Genomic DNA, 17,788 nt, shown 5'->3' with positions numbered 1-17,788 from the left:
GGTCACTGCCGCTGACCTGCCGCCTGTTGCAGAGACAAACATCTTTTGGGGAATTGAAATCGCTGCTGTGGGTGGAGACAGGAAGCCGCGCCTCTGGTTTCAGTGTGTGAGAGCCTGTTCAAACCGTGGCTCCCTCTCTCACTCACAGCCCACGTCCCTATTTAAACAGCGCTCACTGCGGCTCCGGACAAAGACGGCCTGAGCTGAAGCTGCCGATCTCAACAATGTCCAAGTCCGGCTCAGTGTTCAGGGCGATGGGGGTCGTTCCTTATCTCTGTCTCCTCCTGTCTTGTCTGGCAGGTGGGTGTCCCGCAGCTTGTCCCCCTCCCGGGACCGGCTGTTTCTCGGAGGCTTTGTGAACCTCTGCCCGTGGGACATTTAATTAATTTCTGCTCTTTTTTTATTGACAGGCGTGCGGTCCGCCGTCGTGCTGACACAGCCCGAGTCAGCGGTGGTAAAGCCCGGGCAGTCCCACAGACTGACCTGTGCGGTCATTGGGTTCGATATCAGCAGCTATACCATGAGCTGGGTGAAACAGGTCCCCGGGAAAGGGCTGCAGTGGCTGGTATCGTATTATAGTGAAAGTAGCAAGTACTACGCGCCTGGAGTCCAGACCCGCTTCACCGCTTCCAAGAGCAGCAGCAACATTTATCTGCAAATGAGCCGCCTGAGACTGGACGACACGGCCACCTATTACTGTGCGAGATATGGGGTGATGGGGAGCTGAACAGAAACTGGTCCCGACAAAGGAGCGTCTGCAGCGCAGTCTGTCTCCACGGATTCCGCATTGCTGCTTCCCAGAGTCAAATCCGTGAAGCCTCACTCGGACTGCTGGGCGCAAATGTCCATTTCTGGACAATTACAAGCCCAAAGAGGATTCGACTCTGATGCCGGGGGATGGAGGGAGCCGGTGCCCACAGACAGGAAAACTGTGAAAATGCCTCTTTTATTCACACACCAGGAAGAGTCAAGGACGGAGTTTGGGATGGAAATCCAGGAAGCGGCTGCTCCCGGTCCGGACAGGGATCATGTTGACATTTTGCTGAGATTATTGGATGTGACGGGCAAGTGAAGTTACTGCACTGGGTGAATGGGGAGACGGAGCACTGTGACTATCTTGACTACTGGGGCGGAGGAACCTCGCTGACAGTGACTTCAGGTAAGACCAACTTCTCAATTGTATCTTCACGCACTAGTATTTTATTTATTTACGGTTCTGGCGAATTCGGTGATTCACCCGAAATCAGTGAGATATCTAGAGCAAGTACATGAATCTCCCCGAACCGGCGGGTTTCTCTAGAGCCCAGTAACAGTACAAGGGTACATACCCCACCCACCAGTGAACTGTCCACAGACCGGGAACAGGCTCAGGGGAATGGGGTCGGATCTTGTCACCAGACTGTGCCTTGACACCGGCCGATTGTGCTGAGTGAGCTCAGTGTTTGGTTCAAGTCTGGCTTCTGATCCTCAGCACCGACTGAAGCCACGTTCAGGGGCTGAGCGTTTCAGTGCAGTTGAACTTGTTCCCTGTCAGTGACAACAATGGATCTGTTCAGTGTCAAGTTATTGGGATCGGGTTTTACTGTCGGCTGCTTTCATGTTGAAGGTAATGGGATTAAGACATAATCTGAGGGAATGGTGTACACATGTATCATCTGGTTGATGGCTCAATATCCCCAGGGTACAGGTGGGTGTCAGTCCCATCATGTAATGTCCGGCCTGAGGTCGGTCCCGGGATACAGCAAAAGAATCGGCGATATCCCAGGATTAATTGATGGGATTAAGGTTTTAGCTTTATTCCCTGATGGGTGAGGAGGTGGGGTGCGGTGGGGAGGAATTTTGGAGTTGGGAAGGCAGTGTGGAAGTGGCGCAGGAAAGGTAAGGCAGGGAATTGAAATCACAGTTCCTTCACACATTCCGGGCAGCCTTGCATTGGTGGGTGGGGGAGTGGGGAGTGGTGCAGGTGGGGTGGGGAGGGAAGAGTTCAAGTCAATAATGTTATAGGCGAGTATTTAAGGGAAGGTTTGTTGAAGAACGTTTGTGATCTGGAACACACTGCCTGAATGATGGTGGTGGCCAATAGTGAGTGTAGAGAGGGAACAGGAGGAGATCCGCCTTTTGTCGGGATACAGGGAAGAGCAGAGAGACCAATGGGTTTATTGGGTTTGCTCAGTTAAAGGGAAGCACAGACACTATTGGATGAATGGCCTCATTCTCTGCTCTGTCATTCAATGGAATCAGTATTTATCTTGTAAATCTAGGAAATTCTTCCTCGAAGGGATTCCAACAAGCACCCCAGAGTACACAGAGCATGAGTTAAATACAGATTACAGCTCCCATGTCCTGTCCTGGCAGCCATGGATTAGATGCAAAGATCCTTCTGCACTGTCCCATCCCTCCCAGGGCAGGGGCAGCAGAGTTCAGACACAGAGTGAAGCTTCCCCCAACCTGTCCCATCACACACTCACGGGACACGAGTTGAACTTTACTGTTCAAATGAACTGCTTATTCTCAGTTCACAGACAGAGCAACTGCTCTAATTTCTTGCCCCCCTCCATCCCCCGACTGGGTTTGTTTAACAAGTGCTTTCCTACATTAACCAGTGTTGCTGGTGATTCAGTAAAAGTGGTTGTGAGATAAAGTGCTGACATTTACAGAGCAGCTTTCATGGTGTCCCCGAGCTCTTCACAGGCAATGAAGTAGTTTCAAAGTACAGCCCTGTTGTAGAGTCGGGAATGTGGAGCCACTCTGCACACAGCAGAATCCACAAACTGCAAGGTGAGAACTATCAGACAGTCTGTTCTGGTGATGTTATTGAAGGAGAAATATTGTCCAGGACACCGTGGACACAGTGATCCAATGGACAGGCACAAGGTTGGATTCGGAGTGATGGGAAACAGGGCAGTACATCAAAGCAGATGAGTAGTGCAGAGGGATGGATGAACAGTCCACGGATACCACCACAACAAAACTGACAAATTTAAACTCAGTTCATAATAATCTGCAACAGATTTGGATCTGTGGTTTGATTTCCAACATTTTAGTAATTGGTATTGTTTTTAAATCTAGTCATTAGTAACGTTGATTCTTCAGTTTTACTGATGTCCCTCAGGGAAGGAGATCTCTCATCCTTACCCTTCGACCCTATTTATGACTCCTGACCCATCAATGTGTTTGTCTCCAAGTGCCCTCTGAATGGCAGTTCAGATGAGTAATTTATTCAGACTTTACCAGCAAAGCCCAGATCCCTAAAAATGAATAAATAAAATTGCCCACCAGTTGTTTATACTACCCGATGTTCTATCCACTTACTACAATACAGACTAAAATCAGAACGAGTCTCCCCCGATCTGCTGATTCATCATCGATTATTTTGTACAAATACCCAGCACACTGTGACCCACCCAGAACCAGTTCCCCTCTTCACTCCAGCACCCTCTGCCCCACCCAGATCCAGTTCCCCTCTTCACCCCAGCACCCTGTGACCAACCCAGATCCAGTTCCCCTCTTCACTCCAGCACCCTGTGCCCCACCCAGATCCAGTTCCCCTCTTCACCCCAGCACCCTGTGACCCACCCAGATCCAGTTCCCCTCTTCACCCCAGCACCCTGTGACCAACCCAGATCCAGTTCCCCTCTTCACTCCAGCACCCTGTGACCCACCCAGATCCAGTTCTCCTCTTCACCCCAGCACCCTGTGACCCACCCAGATCCAGTTCCCCTCTTCACCCCAGCACCCTGTGACCCGCCCAGATCCAGTTCCCCTCTTCACTCCAGCACCCTGTGACCCACCCAGATCCAGTTCCCCCTTCACCCCAGCACCCTGCTGACAGTTTGATGGGTGTTTTTATGAAGACCCTGAGGAACACTGATCCAGACAGAACTGTACTTACCACCTGCTGGTCCTGGGATGTAAAAGATCCTCAGCTGCAAATCTCACCGACTGACATTATTGTGCCTCCTGCACTGCCAACACTGGGCAGCTCAGGGAACATCTGTGGGTGAGAAACAGAGTTAATGTTTTACATCAGTGACCTTTCACCAGACTCTGTCAGTCTGATTTCTGGCAACTACACTGTTTCCAGTTTTATTTTACTGAATTTATTTTGATGAAAACAATTTGCTTTTCATTGACTTCTGCAACCCCAGAACATCCCAGAGCCTTTCCCAACCCAGCAAGTACTTCTGCAGTGTGTCTCTTCATATGGGGGACTAAACATCCAACTTGTCTGCATCTTGTTCCCACAAACTGAACTACAACATGACAATCTAGTCTGTTTGGGTGATGTTGGAAGGGAATAGTCACTTTTAGCCTACAATTCCTAAAGCTCCCCACCACTGGGAACTCCTCATTTGATGTCTCAAAGTTCAAAGTAAAATTTATTATCGGAATACATACATGTCATCACATACAACCCTCAGATTCATTTTCTTGTGGGCATACTCAGCAAAACTATAGAATCGTAACTGTAAACAGGATCAATGAAATAGCAAGAGCATAGAAGACAATAAACTGTTGAAATGCAACACTAAGTAAACAGCAATAAATAATGAGAGCGTGAAATAACAAGATAAAGAGTCTTTAAAGTGAGATTATTGTTTATGGGAACATCTCAATAGATGAGTGTAAATATCCTCTTTTGTTCAGGAGCCTGATGGTTGAGGGGTAGTAACTGTTCTTGAACCTGGTGGTGTGAGTCCTGAGGCTCTTGTTCCTTCTGCCCTGATGGCAGCAGTGAGAAAAGAGCCTGGCCTGGGTGGTGAGGATCTTTAATGATAGATGCTGCTTTCTTATGACAGCATTTCATGTAGATGCACTCAGTGGTTGGGAGGGCCTTACCCATTATGTACTGAGCTGAATCCATGATCTCTTGTAGAATTTTCCATTCAAATGTATTGGTGTTCCCATACCAGGCCGTAATGCAGCCAGTCATTATACTTTCCACTACACATCTATAGAAGATTGTCAAGGTTTTTGACATCATACCAAATCTCCGCAGACTCCTGAGGAAGTAGAGGCACTGTCCTGTTTCCTCTGCAATTACATTTATATGTTGGGTCCAGGACAGGTCCTCTGAGATAGTGACACCCAGGAATTTAAAGTTACTGACTGTGCAGTAGATGAACAGATAGACACAGATTACTGATGATCGTCCTGCTGGTCCCAGGTCTTTGGTCCCATAGCTCCCTTGTTGTCAGGGGTTGATGCTGATAAACAGCAGTGAGGTTCCTCAGACCACAGCTGACCATCCCTTTCCCCAGCTGCTGAGTACGAGGGAAGCTGACGACTCTGTGGTTTGAATGGTGCTGGCTGTCGCTGGCATTTCCAAAGTGAACCATTTACCAGTGTTCAGCCACTTACACTGGAGTCAGTCTCACAGTTCCACAGACCACTGTACCCGGGATTTACTGAGTGACAGCTGCCACCAGAACTGTCAACACACTCCACCACATGACACGTGGCCTTGCTGGAGTTCCCAGGATTAAACTGTGGATTCCACCTCAATGAGTCCCTCACAGACTAGACTTGTCAAAGGATCACAGTCACCATTCCTCTGACTGCGATTCTCGGCCTGGTGTGTCAGGAAGGTGTTTGGCTTGTAAGTTCCACAGGCTCGGTGCGGTTGAAATTCTTCCTCAGTTACACGTGTTTAATTTTGAGGCGGTGTCAGATGCATTATGTAGTGCAGAGGGTAGATCAGAGGTGCAGAGGGACTTTGGAGTCCTCATGCAAAACTCCCAGAGGTTAATTTACAGGTTGAGTCTGTGGTAAAGAAAGCAAATGCAATGTTGGCATCTGTTTCAAGGGGAATAGAATATAAAAGCAAGGAAATAATGCTGAGCCTTTATAAGACACTAGTCAACCACACTTAGAGTATTGTCAAGTGTTTTGGGCCTCATATTGCAGAAACGATGTGCTGTTATTGGAGAGGGTCCAGCGGAGTTCACGAGGATCATTCTGGAAATGAAGGGGTTAACATATGAGGAGCATTTGGCAGCTTTGAGCCTGTACTCACTGGAATTTAGAAGTATGTAGTGGAATCTCATGGAAACCTACCGAATGTTGCAAGGACTGGATCGGGTGGATGTGGAGAGGATGTTTCGTGGTCCCCTAATCTGGGTAAAGACATTCTTGCCATAGAGGGTGTACAAAGAAGGTTCACCAGATTGATTCCTGGGATGGCAGCACTTTCATATGATGAACGACTGGATTGACTAGGCTTATACTCGTTGGAATTTAGAAGATTGAGGGGGGATCTTATTGAAATGTATAAAATCCTAAAGGGATTGGACAGACTAGATGCAGGAAGATTGTTCCTGATGTTGGGGAAGCCCAGAACGAGGGGTCACAGTCTGAGGATAAAGGGGAAGCCTTTTAGGACCGAGATTAGGAAAAACTTTTTCACACAGAGAGTGGTGAATCTGTGGAATTCTCTGCCACAGGAAACAGTTGAGGCCAGTTCATTGGCTATACTTAAGAGGGAGTTAGATATGGCCCTTGTGGCTAAAGGGATCAGGGGATATGGAGGGAAGGCTGGTACAGGGTTCTGAGTTGGATGATCAGCCATGATCATACTGAATGGCGATGCAGGCTCGACGGGTGGAATGGCCTACTCCTGCACCTATTTTCTATGTTTTCTGTACGATGGGGGCATCCACAACTGGAGAGCACAGCCTGAAAATTGAGGGGTGACCCCTAAGAATGGAAATAACGAGGAACTTTTTTAGTCAGCGCAGTCTGTGGAATGCTCTGCCACAGACTGTGGTGGAAGCCAGGTCCATGCGTGTATTTAAGGTGGAATTTGATCATTTCCTGGTCTGTCAGGGTATCCCAGGATATGGTGAGAAGGCAGGTGTACGGGGTTCAGTGGAATCCAATCAGCCATGATGGAACGTCGGAGCAGACTCGATGGGCTGAATGGCCTAATTCTGCTCCTATGTCTTACAGTCTTATGGTCTGATGGTAGTCTGTTCAGTTGAATTTCAGAAGCAGAGACCATTAGACACTCACCACTATATCACACAGATGGTGTTGGAGACAAGGTACAGATATCCACACAAGGGTTACTTCATACTCAACATCAATACTGAACAGATCATAATTATTCAAATAAACTACTGCTAAATGTTTACTTTTTCTGTAAACTCCACCAATCTGGTGCGAATAGACTTCTAAGAATCCGGAATTATATTTGGGGAAGAGACAAGGTAAAACTTTGATATTTTGTCTGAAATCCAACACATGGGACATTGGATGACTGTCTAAGTCGGGGTCTGAGTGGGGTGTTGGGGCACACTTGTGACTGTGTGCTCAAGTCTCCACTGTGAGACTGAACCATAGCCTCTGAGTTCAGTGACACAGATTCCCAGCTGAGTGTTGAAATGGTGAGAGTATTATTTAATGGAGTGAATAATTTTAGAAATTACTGGTTTATAAACTGTACTGTGCAAAAGCCTTGGGCATATCTATATTGCTAGTTTGCCTAAAACTTTTTCATAATACCATATTTATCAATGTGGAATGGAGAGTGAGTTTGTAAATCTGGTGAGAGCAAAGGATGTTGGGAATGGTGAGGGTGGAGCGCTGCGGGATGTGAGTGGGACAGGGGACAGAGAAGGAGTGGCAGGGGCAGGGCTCGGCACGGGTGCAGACACTCCCAACACTGAGACAACAGGCAAGATCATTTGATTCCAAACAATTGGTTTATTGATCTTTCCAGAATGTCTCTCTGGTGCTTCTCACTCGCTCCCCTTTCCCACTCTCAGTCCACAACAGAGACCCACATCAGAATCAGGTTTATCCTCACTCACATCTGTCATGAAATTTGTTTTTTTTTTAGTGGCAGAGATACAGTGCAATACATAAAGTTACTACTGTGTGTATTGAGGGGGGGGGGGGTAGTCCAGCTATGCGGCTAAGACTTCAGCACAGTACTGTAGTAATTGTAGTGGATAACATGTCTCCTTCTTTGTCTGCCAGTAATGCATTTACTTACAGAAACTTCTGTGAATTTCTTTCCATTTCAGAGCTCACGTCCTCGCCATCAGTCTACATCACTCCTTCCTGCAACACAGAATCTGACCAAAAGATCAGCCTCCTCTGTCTGGTCAAGGACTATCAGCCCGAGAGCATCAGTCAGACATGGTCCACTAACAGTGAGGACATCACCACTGGAGTCAAGAAATACCCGGCGGTATTGGGGCAAAATTCAAAGTTCACGATGAGCAGCTTGCTCGAAGTCTCTGCGGCAGACTGGAAGAAGAATAAAGTCTACACCTGCAAGGCAGCAAGTGTGACAGCGGTGTTCCCGAAACATCACTGTTAGTATGAGACGTAATTTTCTCTTAAAAGCTGCATTGATCTCAGAGCATAAATCTGGAGTAGGAATCTTTGTCAGATAATGCTGGACATGGCAACTAGCTCCTTTAATCTACTCTTACAACAGTAGTACTACCCCCTACCCCTTACCAAATTGACATTGAGAAAAAATAAGGAATTGAAATGGGGGAAACGTCCTCCTGAACTCACTGAAACTCAGTATCAGTGGAGGGTGGAGGACACAACTTGTGCTGATCTGCCTCCATTGTATCCATTCCTTTCGGGAGACTCTCCACCCCCCCCCCAACTAAACCCTCCCTACAGATCAGCTCCTGTACACATACAGAGACCGCTGGCCCATCGTACCCCTGCACACAGAACGACAATTTAAACTTTACTCCACTCCTCCTGCACTTTCCCCTCCACCCTGCAGCTGCCCCTCTTCTGGGAAAAGCAATCCCTTGTGAATGTGATGAAGGAATCCACTCCACTGCCCTTCTTTAACCATCTTCTCACAGATCTGAACAAGCCTTTACAGTTACAACAAATTAAATTCCTCCTGTCCATCTGTTCTTCTTTCTCATTGAAAGTAAAATTGTGTTTCCCAAACTTGCTAATGGAAACAGTCCCACACCACGTACACATGCTCACAGGAGCTGGTATCAGTCATTCTCCAGTAAACAATTAGATCATGGCAGGTCTGCACCTCAACCCCATGACCCACCTCTCTGCATTATCATAGCACAGTGGGACACACTGCTGGGAGGCCCAAGTTATACACCCAGCCCTCCCATTTGCTGGTGTGAGCCATCAGATCATCAGATCAGCTGTAAATTAACAACATTCTTGAGAGGACTGGAATTGGGGAACTTGTCCAGGATGAGGGGGAATGAAGTCCAAAACTTGGGCAAAGCAATCATGTACTGACAGATATTTATTGTGTTACAGCTCCAAAGCTCAGCTCCCTTGTTCCATCCCGGGAGGCAATCCACAGTCAAGCAAATGCTGTCCTGGGCTGTGTGATATCTGGATTCTCCCCTGACGACATTGAAGTATTCTGGAAAAAAGCTGGATCTGCCCAAGAAGGGATTGTTCTCCGTTCCACTCAGAGATCTGATGGTACATTTGAAACAATCTCTTACCTGACAGTGCCTATGCAGGAATGGACCAAGAAACAGAAATATACTTGTGAAGTGAATCACGCACCTTCTGGTTTCAGTGGTCAGGTCAACATGACGTATCAAGAGGGTGAGTGATATCGGAAGAAAAATTAATTAACTTAGAGTACTAAAATACTGAACTAATACTCCCACACAATTCCTGTCCCTACCGTCAATCTTGTTGAGTGACGTACAGATGATCTTTGCACTTTGAATCAACTCATTTCACCAGCAGCTTTAACCGGGCAGGAAAGGTGTAAGATTAGGTCACCTGTCCATTCTGTCTCAATAATTTTAGTTGTCTTTGCTTGTAGTTATAAATAAAATAAGTTAGTGAGCAAAGCTCACGTCCCAGGCTTGACCATCTGGAGAAGATCTCCCTGTTCCCTGTCTTCTCGTTTTAGTTCTTCTAAAAATATCTCTGCAATTTTGCATTTGTTTCATTCTCCAGAGTCTGTTTCCAGTGTTTCCTGAGAGACTCTTCTGTCGATTGTCCACTGTAGGTGCCTGGATTATTTTTGAATTGATGCCCAATCCTCCAGTGAATGTTGCGACCTTGTGTCCTCAGATCCTCGACCAGGTTCAGAGACAACATGCATTTATCATGGCTGACATAACCTCATCCTGATAGGATGTGATATACAGAGGATAGAAAGTGGGAATATGTGGGGCTCCCTTTTTCACAAGCATGGGAAAAGAGGTGAAAATATCTAACAATTAAATCTATGAATCTTCCGTTTCCAGGTCCCGACTGTTTTTCGAAGCCAGTGGCAATGTTGTTTCAACAGAGTAATCTCAATGCAACATTCTCCGATGGTTCTACCCAACGGTATCATTGTTCAGCAATAAAGTGTGAAATAAAGTGATTGGCTGTCTACAATTCGTCATTGAATTTTATTACACTCCATTTACTGGATTCCAGACCTGCCTCTGGTATCCATTGGGATTGAAGTTTAACAGAGAGAGAAGAAAACACGATTCAAACTGACTACCTCTCCAATCGCATTTCTATTATCCTCGTGGCCACCTATTTCAATTTGACTTCCCATTCCCATTCTGACATGTCTGTCCATGGCCTCCTCTACTGCCATGGTGAGGCCAAATTCAGGTTGGAGTAGCAACACTTCATATGCCAACCCGATCCCATGAATACTTATTCCCTAACTTGCAGTAATAGTCCCCACTCCTTTATTCTCCATTTTATTCTATTCCCCATACTAGACACCCCTTCATCCCTTCAGTTCTCCTCACCTGCCCATCATCTCCATTTGGTTCCCCTCCTCCTGCACTTTCCTCCATGGTCCACTGTCCTGTCAGATTCCTTCTGTTTCAGCCATTTATCTCTTCCACTTATCCCCTACCAGCTTCTTATTTCATACCTCTCTCCCGTCCACACACTTTCCCCCTCACCTGGTATCACCTCTCATCTGACAGAATGTATTCCTCTCTACTCCACCCACCTTCTTATTCTGGCTTCTGCCCACTTCCTTTCCAGTACCAGTGAAATCTCTCAGCCCAAAATATCGACTGTTTATTTCCATCCACAGATGCTGCCTGACTTGCCCAGTTCCTCCAGCATTTTGAGTGTGTTGTTCAAGATTTCCAGCATCTGTAGAATCTCTTGTTTCTGGTTGTCCATATACTCATTCATTTGTGTACATTGTTGCTTCAGTGTGACTCAGATCCCAATTCCAGTTTCCTTGGCCAGATTCCCTCTTGTCTAACTCCAGTCAACGAGAACTGGAACCTGTTTTTCACCCAATGGCTGTGAGGCACGAGGTGATGAAGGTGAACGGGGCTGACTCAGTCAAAGGACGGATGACCCTTTGATAATTCTGGGAACAAGACAAATTGGTGAGAGAAGACTCAGGGGTCTAACCAGTCTCCTGTCCAATCTGACATGCTTTGTGTGTAAATCCTGGATCAGACAAATTGCTAAAGTTACATTGATCCACATGCCGGACAGTGAATTCAGTCCAAGAGGGAAATTCAGTGACTTTAAGGAATGTCACAAAGGAGGATGTTTTGTTAGAATTACCCAAGCATTGACAGAATTATATGCTTCTTGTGGAATAACACCAGCATATAGTAATAAGGGGAGCGAACTTGACTCGGTCAGGTTTTATGAGGGGACCGCATTTCCCAGGGACTGCTGAACATCAAGACTGTGCTGATATGGGACATAACTGAGAAACCTGCAGAAAACATGTTTAACAACATCACAGTGCTGATTAAACTAAGATTCACAATTCAATGAGCATTCAGTATACACCTAGGTTTGCATATTTGTGGTATTACTCGACAACAATGGTCATCTGGACTATACCCACGGACTTTCTGTTTTAAAAGAAAATTGCTCATAATCTTACTGACATGAGAAAGGTGAAGAAATACACATCACACCTTGTCGGATGATCCGGCCCAGTTAGACTGGAACTGTGTGTGTTACGTCTGCTCTTTCTTCAGACAAAGACACTGACTCACAGTCTCATTGAAGGTCTCAGCCATGACACAAACACAATCAGCCTCCACACTAAATGTCAAAGAGCAGAAACACCCCACGTGCCTGAAGGTGACCGAGTGTGTAAATGGTGAACACAAAGTGCAGGGAGCTGCACTGTAAGTGAACTGACGATCGTGCATTGGGAGACGACCTCAACAACTGCACTTGACCGCAATCACACAAAACTGACACTAACCCAGAGGACAGGTGACCCAACACTTGATCAAAGAGCTGTTTTATTCATTTATCATTTCCCATCAATCACTGATCTCTCTGGAACTGAGGGACTTGCTGCCTCATTCCTGATGGTGATTCAGCTCCAGCCGTGTTGCTGCAGGTCTGGAGTCACAAACCAACCAGACCAGACGAGACTTCTCTCCAGAAATTACCACAGAGAATAACACTACAAATACCTCCGTAGTCTTCTTTTTACTCCAAAGAGCATTGATGAATTGAATTTAAACTCCCATCCACCAGGTTGGGATTTGAATCCATTTTGCCAGTTCATCAGTCCCTAACTTATGGATACACTCTGACCATGGCTGCTCATTTCAAGTGAGACAGAGGCTTCAGTGTTTGTCAGCAAGAATGCTAAAACCACAGGCACCAGCAGAAGTAGTGCAGGTGTATGAGTGAGCAGAGTTGAAAGAATACAATGTTGTCTGAAGCTTGTGTGGGTGGTGAAGGTTGCAGAGACGAGGAGAGGCACAGCCACAGTGAGACTGGAATGTCGGGATGTGAAGTTATTAAACTGAGTGAATCCCAGGCTCAGCCCAGATGGAGAAAGGGATTCTCATTGATTCACAGTGTTCATTGATACTAATCAATGCAACTGAGTCTCCAAGCAAAGAATATACTGAGCTGTGTCTCTGCTGAGAAATCTGCATGCTTCTCTGTCTCACAGAGCTCCGTCTCACAGTGAACCGATTGGTACAGTTATTAGAAAGAGATTCTAAACCTCGTTAGCACATCCTTTGTTCTGAATTTCTTTTCTCAATCAAACTTATAGGAATATGAGGCACGTGACTCAGCCCTGGGTGTTCCTGTTATTCTGTTTGCATTAAATGCAGCTGTCAAGTACTGATGATCTGCCTGGACCTAACACAACCAATGGAAATATCTCCAGTAAGATTCTGAGCATTTACATTTCTAATCCACAGAATTGTCTGTCTCTATTCAAAATCCCGACATTGAAGAGATGTGGATCGACAAGTCTGCTACCGTGAAGTGCACAGTTATCTGTACAGATCCCAAAGACATCCACATCTCTTGGCACGTGGGTGGGAAGGAGAAAACTAAAGGAATTCACACCCATCAAGCGGAGATGGACGGGTCCCGATACAGAGTGCTCAGCGAACTCCAGATCAGTGTGGAGGAGTGGTTCAGTGGGGTGGAGTATGAGTGCTCTGCTCAGGAATCTCCTTCATCTTCCCGAGTGTCAGCACGGACCAATAGTACCAAAGGTGGGCAAGAGACCAGTGATTAAATGGCCAGCATTAGTTACCTGAGTCAAAATGTTTGACATTTCCTTTGTTTTCTTTTCTATTCCAGTCGAGATAAGAAGTCCCAAGGTCAGACTGCTGCCTCCACCTCAGGAAGAGACCAAGAATTCGAAAACAGCCACACTGGAGTGTGTCGTGTCTGGATTCTACCCGGACCAAATAAATGTCACCTGGGAGAAAGGCAGCACCGTGATCAACTCCAACACCAGCGCTACACCGACCACTCTGGAGCAGGGGTGGACTTTCAGTGCCAGACACTTCCTGACCGTGAGTTTACAGGAGTGGAAGACAGAATCAGTCTTCAGCTGTACAGTGACTCATCCCCCCTCCAACACCCGTATCAAGAAGCTAGTGAAGAACGTCCAAGGTAGGGTCCTGGGATGCATCCCATTATTGAAATTGTTCACATTAGGCTATGAATTCAAGGTAAACACCTAATCATGGTGCAGCCCAGGTTTAGTTAAGTGCGTGAACTGATAAAGTTCAAAGTACAAAGTACATTTATTATCAAAGTATGTGCACCATATACAACCTTGAGATTCTCTTCTTCCAGGCAGTCACAAAACAAAGAAATACAATAGAATTCAGAGTCAAACATCCAATGTGTGAAAAAAGATTGTGCAAACAATAAAAAAATTCAAACAAACAATCCACAGAAACTGAACCGCAGAGCCCCCTGAAGTAAATCCACAGCCACGTTGCCAGTTCAGCACTGCAACCGGTCCAGGAGACCGATGGCTGCAGGCCACGGCCGTGGAGCCAGGCTCAGTGCTGAGGTGAGTGCCGATGGCTGCAGGCTGCAGCTGCAGAGTCAGTTCAGTGCTGAGGCGAGTGAAGCCTCATCGAGAAGTGAGCTGAATACCGGTTTGTCCATTGACTCAGCCTCAATGCCTTCATCTTTTTAATCTCTCTTGGCACTTAAATCGGCCAATCAACGGTTTGTTTTCCACTCTCAACCAACATAATCCACACTTTCACCATAGAAATAAGAGTATCCCAGAAAATACTTTCATAACTGGAGGAGAATCCAGACCATTTCACTCGACAGACTCTCTGCAACTCGCTGATACTCGTCTTCAAAATGCTCCCTCCCTCTACCTTTGAACCTAATCCCGGCCTCCGATCAGTGCCTCAGATGTGACTGAATTTCCAGCAGAGCAGCTCTCCCTCTGCTCCTGTGTGGGAATAGTCAGCCTGGACAATGTGTAGAAGCCTCAGGAGGGCGGCCTGAACACACTACATTCTGACAAAGCAGCAGCAAATGTTAGTTACACCTGATAGACAAAAAGAGTGCATTTTAATATTTGTAACAAAAACTAAATATTTCTCAGAAATTTTGAAATATTAAGTGTATTTTCTGGAAGATTTTCATGTGAAATTTTGCTCTGTTTCTTGTTCCACCGACACATTCTGAAATACAGGGGAGTTTCTGTATTTGTTTTAATAAGTCTCTGGTAACAGTTTAAGTAACCATGAAACTGCAAAAGACAATCTGCGGGCCAATCTTGTTCATTTACGTTTGCTCAGGGTATTACCCTGTCTGCTCAAAAGGGGAGATTCCTTTCTTCACCAATGTAGATTGGTCTCATCTCATCTTGATGGGACTGGCAAATCATTGACCGGGAATGAACAGGAAATGTTGGTCGTCAGAGACAAACTCAACCATTTGGGAATTTTGAAATAATAATTGTGACGTTTCTCCCAGTTGACTGCTCAGATACCCCCATCTCAGTAACTTTAAGCAAACCTCCCTTCGAAGAGATCTGGACAAAGAGGACAGCGACCATTCTGTGTGAGGTGGTTCACAGTGATTTACAGGGATTCATTGTAACCTGGCAAGTGGACGGAAGGAAGATGGAAGATGGGGTGAGGACTCTGGGTCCAGACAGCAATGGAGGTGAAGACGTGATCACCAACAGACTGACAGTCCCTGCTGCAGAGTGGAACAGTGGGGCTGAGTACTCGTGTGTGATAGAGGACAAGAGTTTGCCAACACCAGTGAAGAAATCCATCAGGAAGGACACAGGTACGTGTGGACAGAATTCAGTGTGAGTCTGATCTTATCAATTTGACAGATTAATCACCATCCAGCACTGCTCAACCATTCAATCTGGTCTCAGCTGATCATCCAAATTCAATCCCTGTTCCTGTTTTCTCCAGATATCCTTTGACGCTTTCACCCGAAGAAGTATATTCAACCCATTCTTGAATATGTTAGATGATAATTCTTCAAGTGCTTTCTGTGGGAGAGAGTTCCACAGGTTCTCACTCCCTCTCACACGTACACAGCTTAGATTGCCACCCCTGCTCCAGGGGAGATGGAACAAACAGCACAGGATGATGCAAGTCCAGGGGCTGAGTTCCACTTTCTGTCGAGTTGCTGTGTTCAGCGACTCCCATTGAATAAACTGAATAGACTAACCTCACTGGAAGCTGTAAAATGCAGCAGGTCCAAGATTTCCACTCCACAAATCCCAAAGATGAGCAGAAAGGGAAAAGCCTTCAGTTTCAGATCAAGTGAAGCCCCTCAGATTTAGAAATTGTTCATGTTGGTGAAGACCAGAATGTGTCGGGTAAGTAGGAAATTATTGGAAGATTCATTCTAACTGAGATTCTCTCTGTTCCAGGTGGTGTTGTGACTCGTCCTCATGTCTACCTCCTCCTCCCTTCATCGGATGAGGTAGACACCGATCAGACTGTGACCTTGATGTGCCTGGTCACCAAGTTCTCTCCCACAGAGATCTATGTGGCCTGGATGGCCAATGACACCCTTCTGAAGACAGGGTTTGTGAACCAGCCAGTGACCAAGGACCCCAGAAATGGCTGGAACACAATGACCAGTCAGCTGAAGGTTTCTCCTGAGGAGTGGAATAGCGGCACCACTTTCTCCTGTGTGGTGGGTCATGAGTCGCTCCCAACCAACCTGTTCCGAAGCATCAATAAATCTCACAGCAAACCCACCCTGGTCAATGTCTCACTCATTCTGACTGATAGTTTTAAATCTTGTGTGTAATACTGTGTGATTCAATCCATGAAACCCCAGTTTTGTTAGTTTTATGACTATTAATTATCACAGAGGATTATTTAGCTGATTAAAACATGATTAAAATCTGGACCTTTTAACATAATTAAGAATGAAATTAAGATCAAGAACCAAATTAAACTACAAACATGATTCACCACAAATCTCTGAGTTTGTGTGTACATTCTTAGATCTTCTTCTGCCACATTTGAATGGATTTCAACCCTGTGTGGGACTGCACAATGTATTAAATCCTTGTGCGTGTCAATGTACCGATCCAAGTTCAATAAATATGACATGAAAATGTATTCATTGTGATTTTTGGTGATGAGAAAAAAGGAACTTTCAACATGAGGCGTGGCACGTGACACACAGTCAGGGAGAAATAGTAATCTTTGTTTCTCTGGTGTCTGAACCCTTCCTGCATCGGGTATCCCACTGATCAGCTGTCAACTGATGGTCAGAGAGATTAGAATGTACGGCAATCTGACAAAGAGTTGAGAGTTGAAACCAGTGACCAAACGTCATATCGGTGTCAAAGATGTTGGATCACTGTTTGAGGGCTCCTTGTCCCCACTAACATTTCTGCTCCTCATCTGGTGTCTGTGTGTCACTAACTAAATGAAACATATCATTGTTGGGAACTGTTCTGTTGCAATGGCACAGTTAAACATCTGTCTGTCAGGGCAGATGGTTTGCATCTGGACTGAAGGGGGACTAATATCCCAGTGGGAAGGTTTGCTTGTGCTGCATGGTGGGGGTGGCGGGGGATGCCGGTTAAACTAGAGTTGCAGGGGATGAGAACCAGAGTGTCAGAACAGATTGTGGAGAGATTGTGGAGACATGGTTTTAGACATTAGACAAAGTCAGGAATCAAGAAGTTGAGCATGGTGTGAGTAATGTTCTGAGCTGCGTATATCTCAAAGCAAGTATTATTGTAGGAAAGGCAGATGAACTCAGGGCAGAGATCAATACATGGAATTATGATATGGTGACCATTAGTGAGACTTGGTTGCAGGAGAGGCAGGACTGGTAGCTCAATATTCTGGGGTTCCATTTTTTAGATGCACAGAATGGGAGGGATTAAAGTGCAAATGTGACGGCAGTGTTCAGTCAGGAGAGACTGGAGAACTCCTCTTCTGAGACTTTACAGGTGGAAATGGGGACTAAGAAAAGTATGGCTCTGTTAATGGGGCTATATTATAGATCGCCCTGCAGGACCTAGAGGCACAAATTGTCGGGACATCACAGGCTATTGCAAGAAACACAAGGTTGCGATAGG

At 46.0% G+C, this 17,788-nt stretch overlaps 1 gene segment (V, D, J or C); it reads left to right on the top strand.

The window, feature by feature from the left end:
- The first annotated feature begins 873 nt into the window (after positions 1–873).
- Positions 874–16,675, top strand: LOC140203904 (Ig heavy chain C region-like). The segment is given in 7 exon segments: positions 874–1,159; positions 8,028–8,321; positions 9,268–9,567; positions 13,143–13,445; positions 13,534–13,851; positions 15,190–15,510; positions 16,112–16,675. Coding segments are annotated over 6 exon segments (1,728 nt in total).
- The last annotated feature ends 1,113 nt before the right edge of the window (positions 16,676–17,788 follow it).

Source organism: Mobula birostris, chromosome 10 (genome assembly GCF_030028105.1).
Source record: "Mobula birostris isolate sMobBir1 chromosome 10, sMobBir1.hap1, whole genome shotgun sequence".
NCBI classification, from domain to species: domain Eukaryota; kingdom Metazoa; phylum Chordata; class Chondrichthyes; order Myliobatiformes; family Myliobatidae; genus Mobula; species Mobula birostris.
The sequence above is the reverse complement of the archived record's forward strand: the minus strand, read 5'-3'. Positions and strand labels throughout refer to the sequence as shown.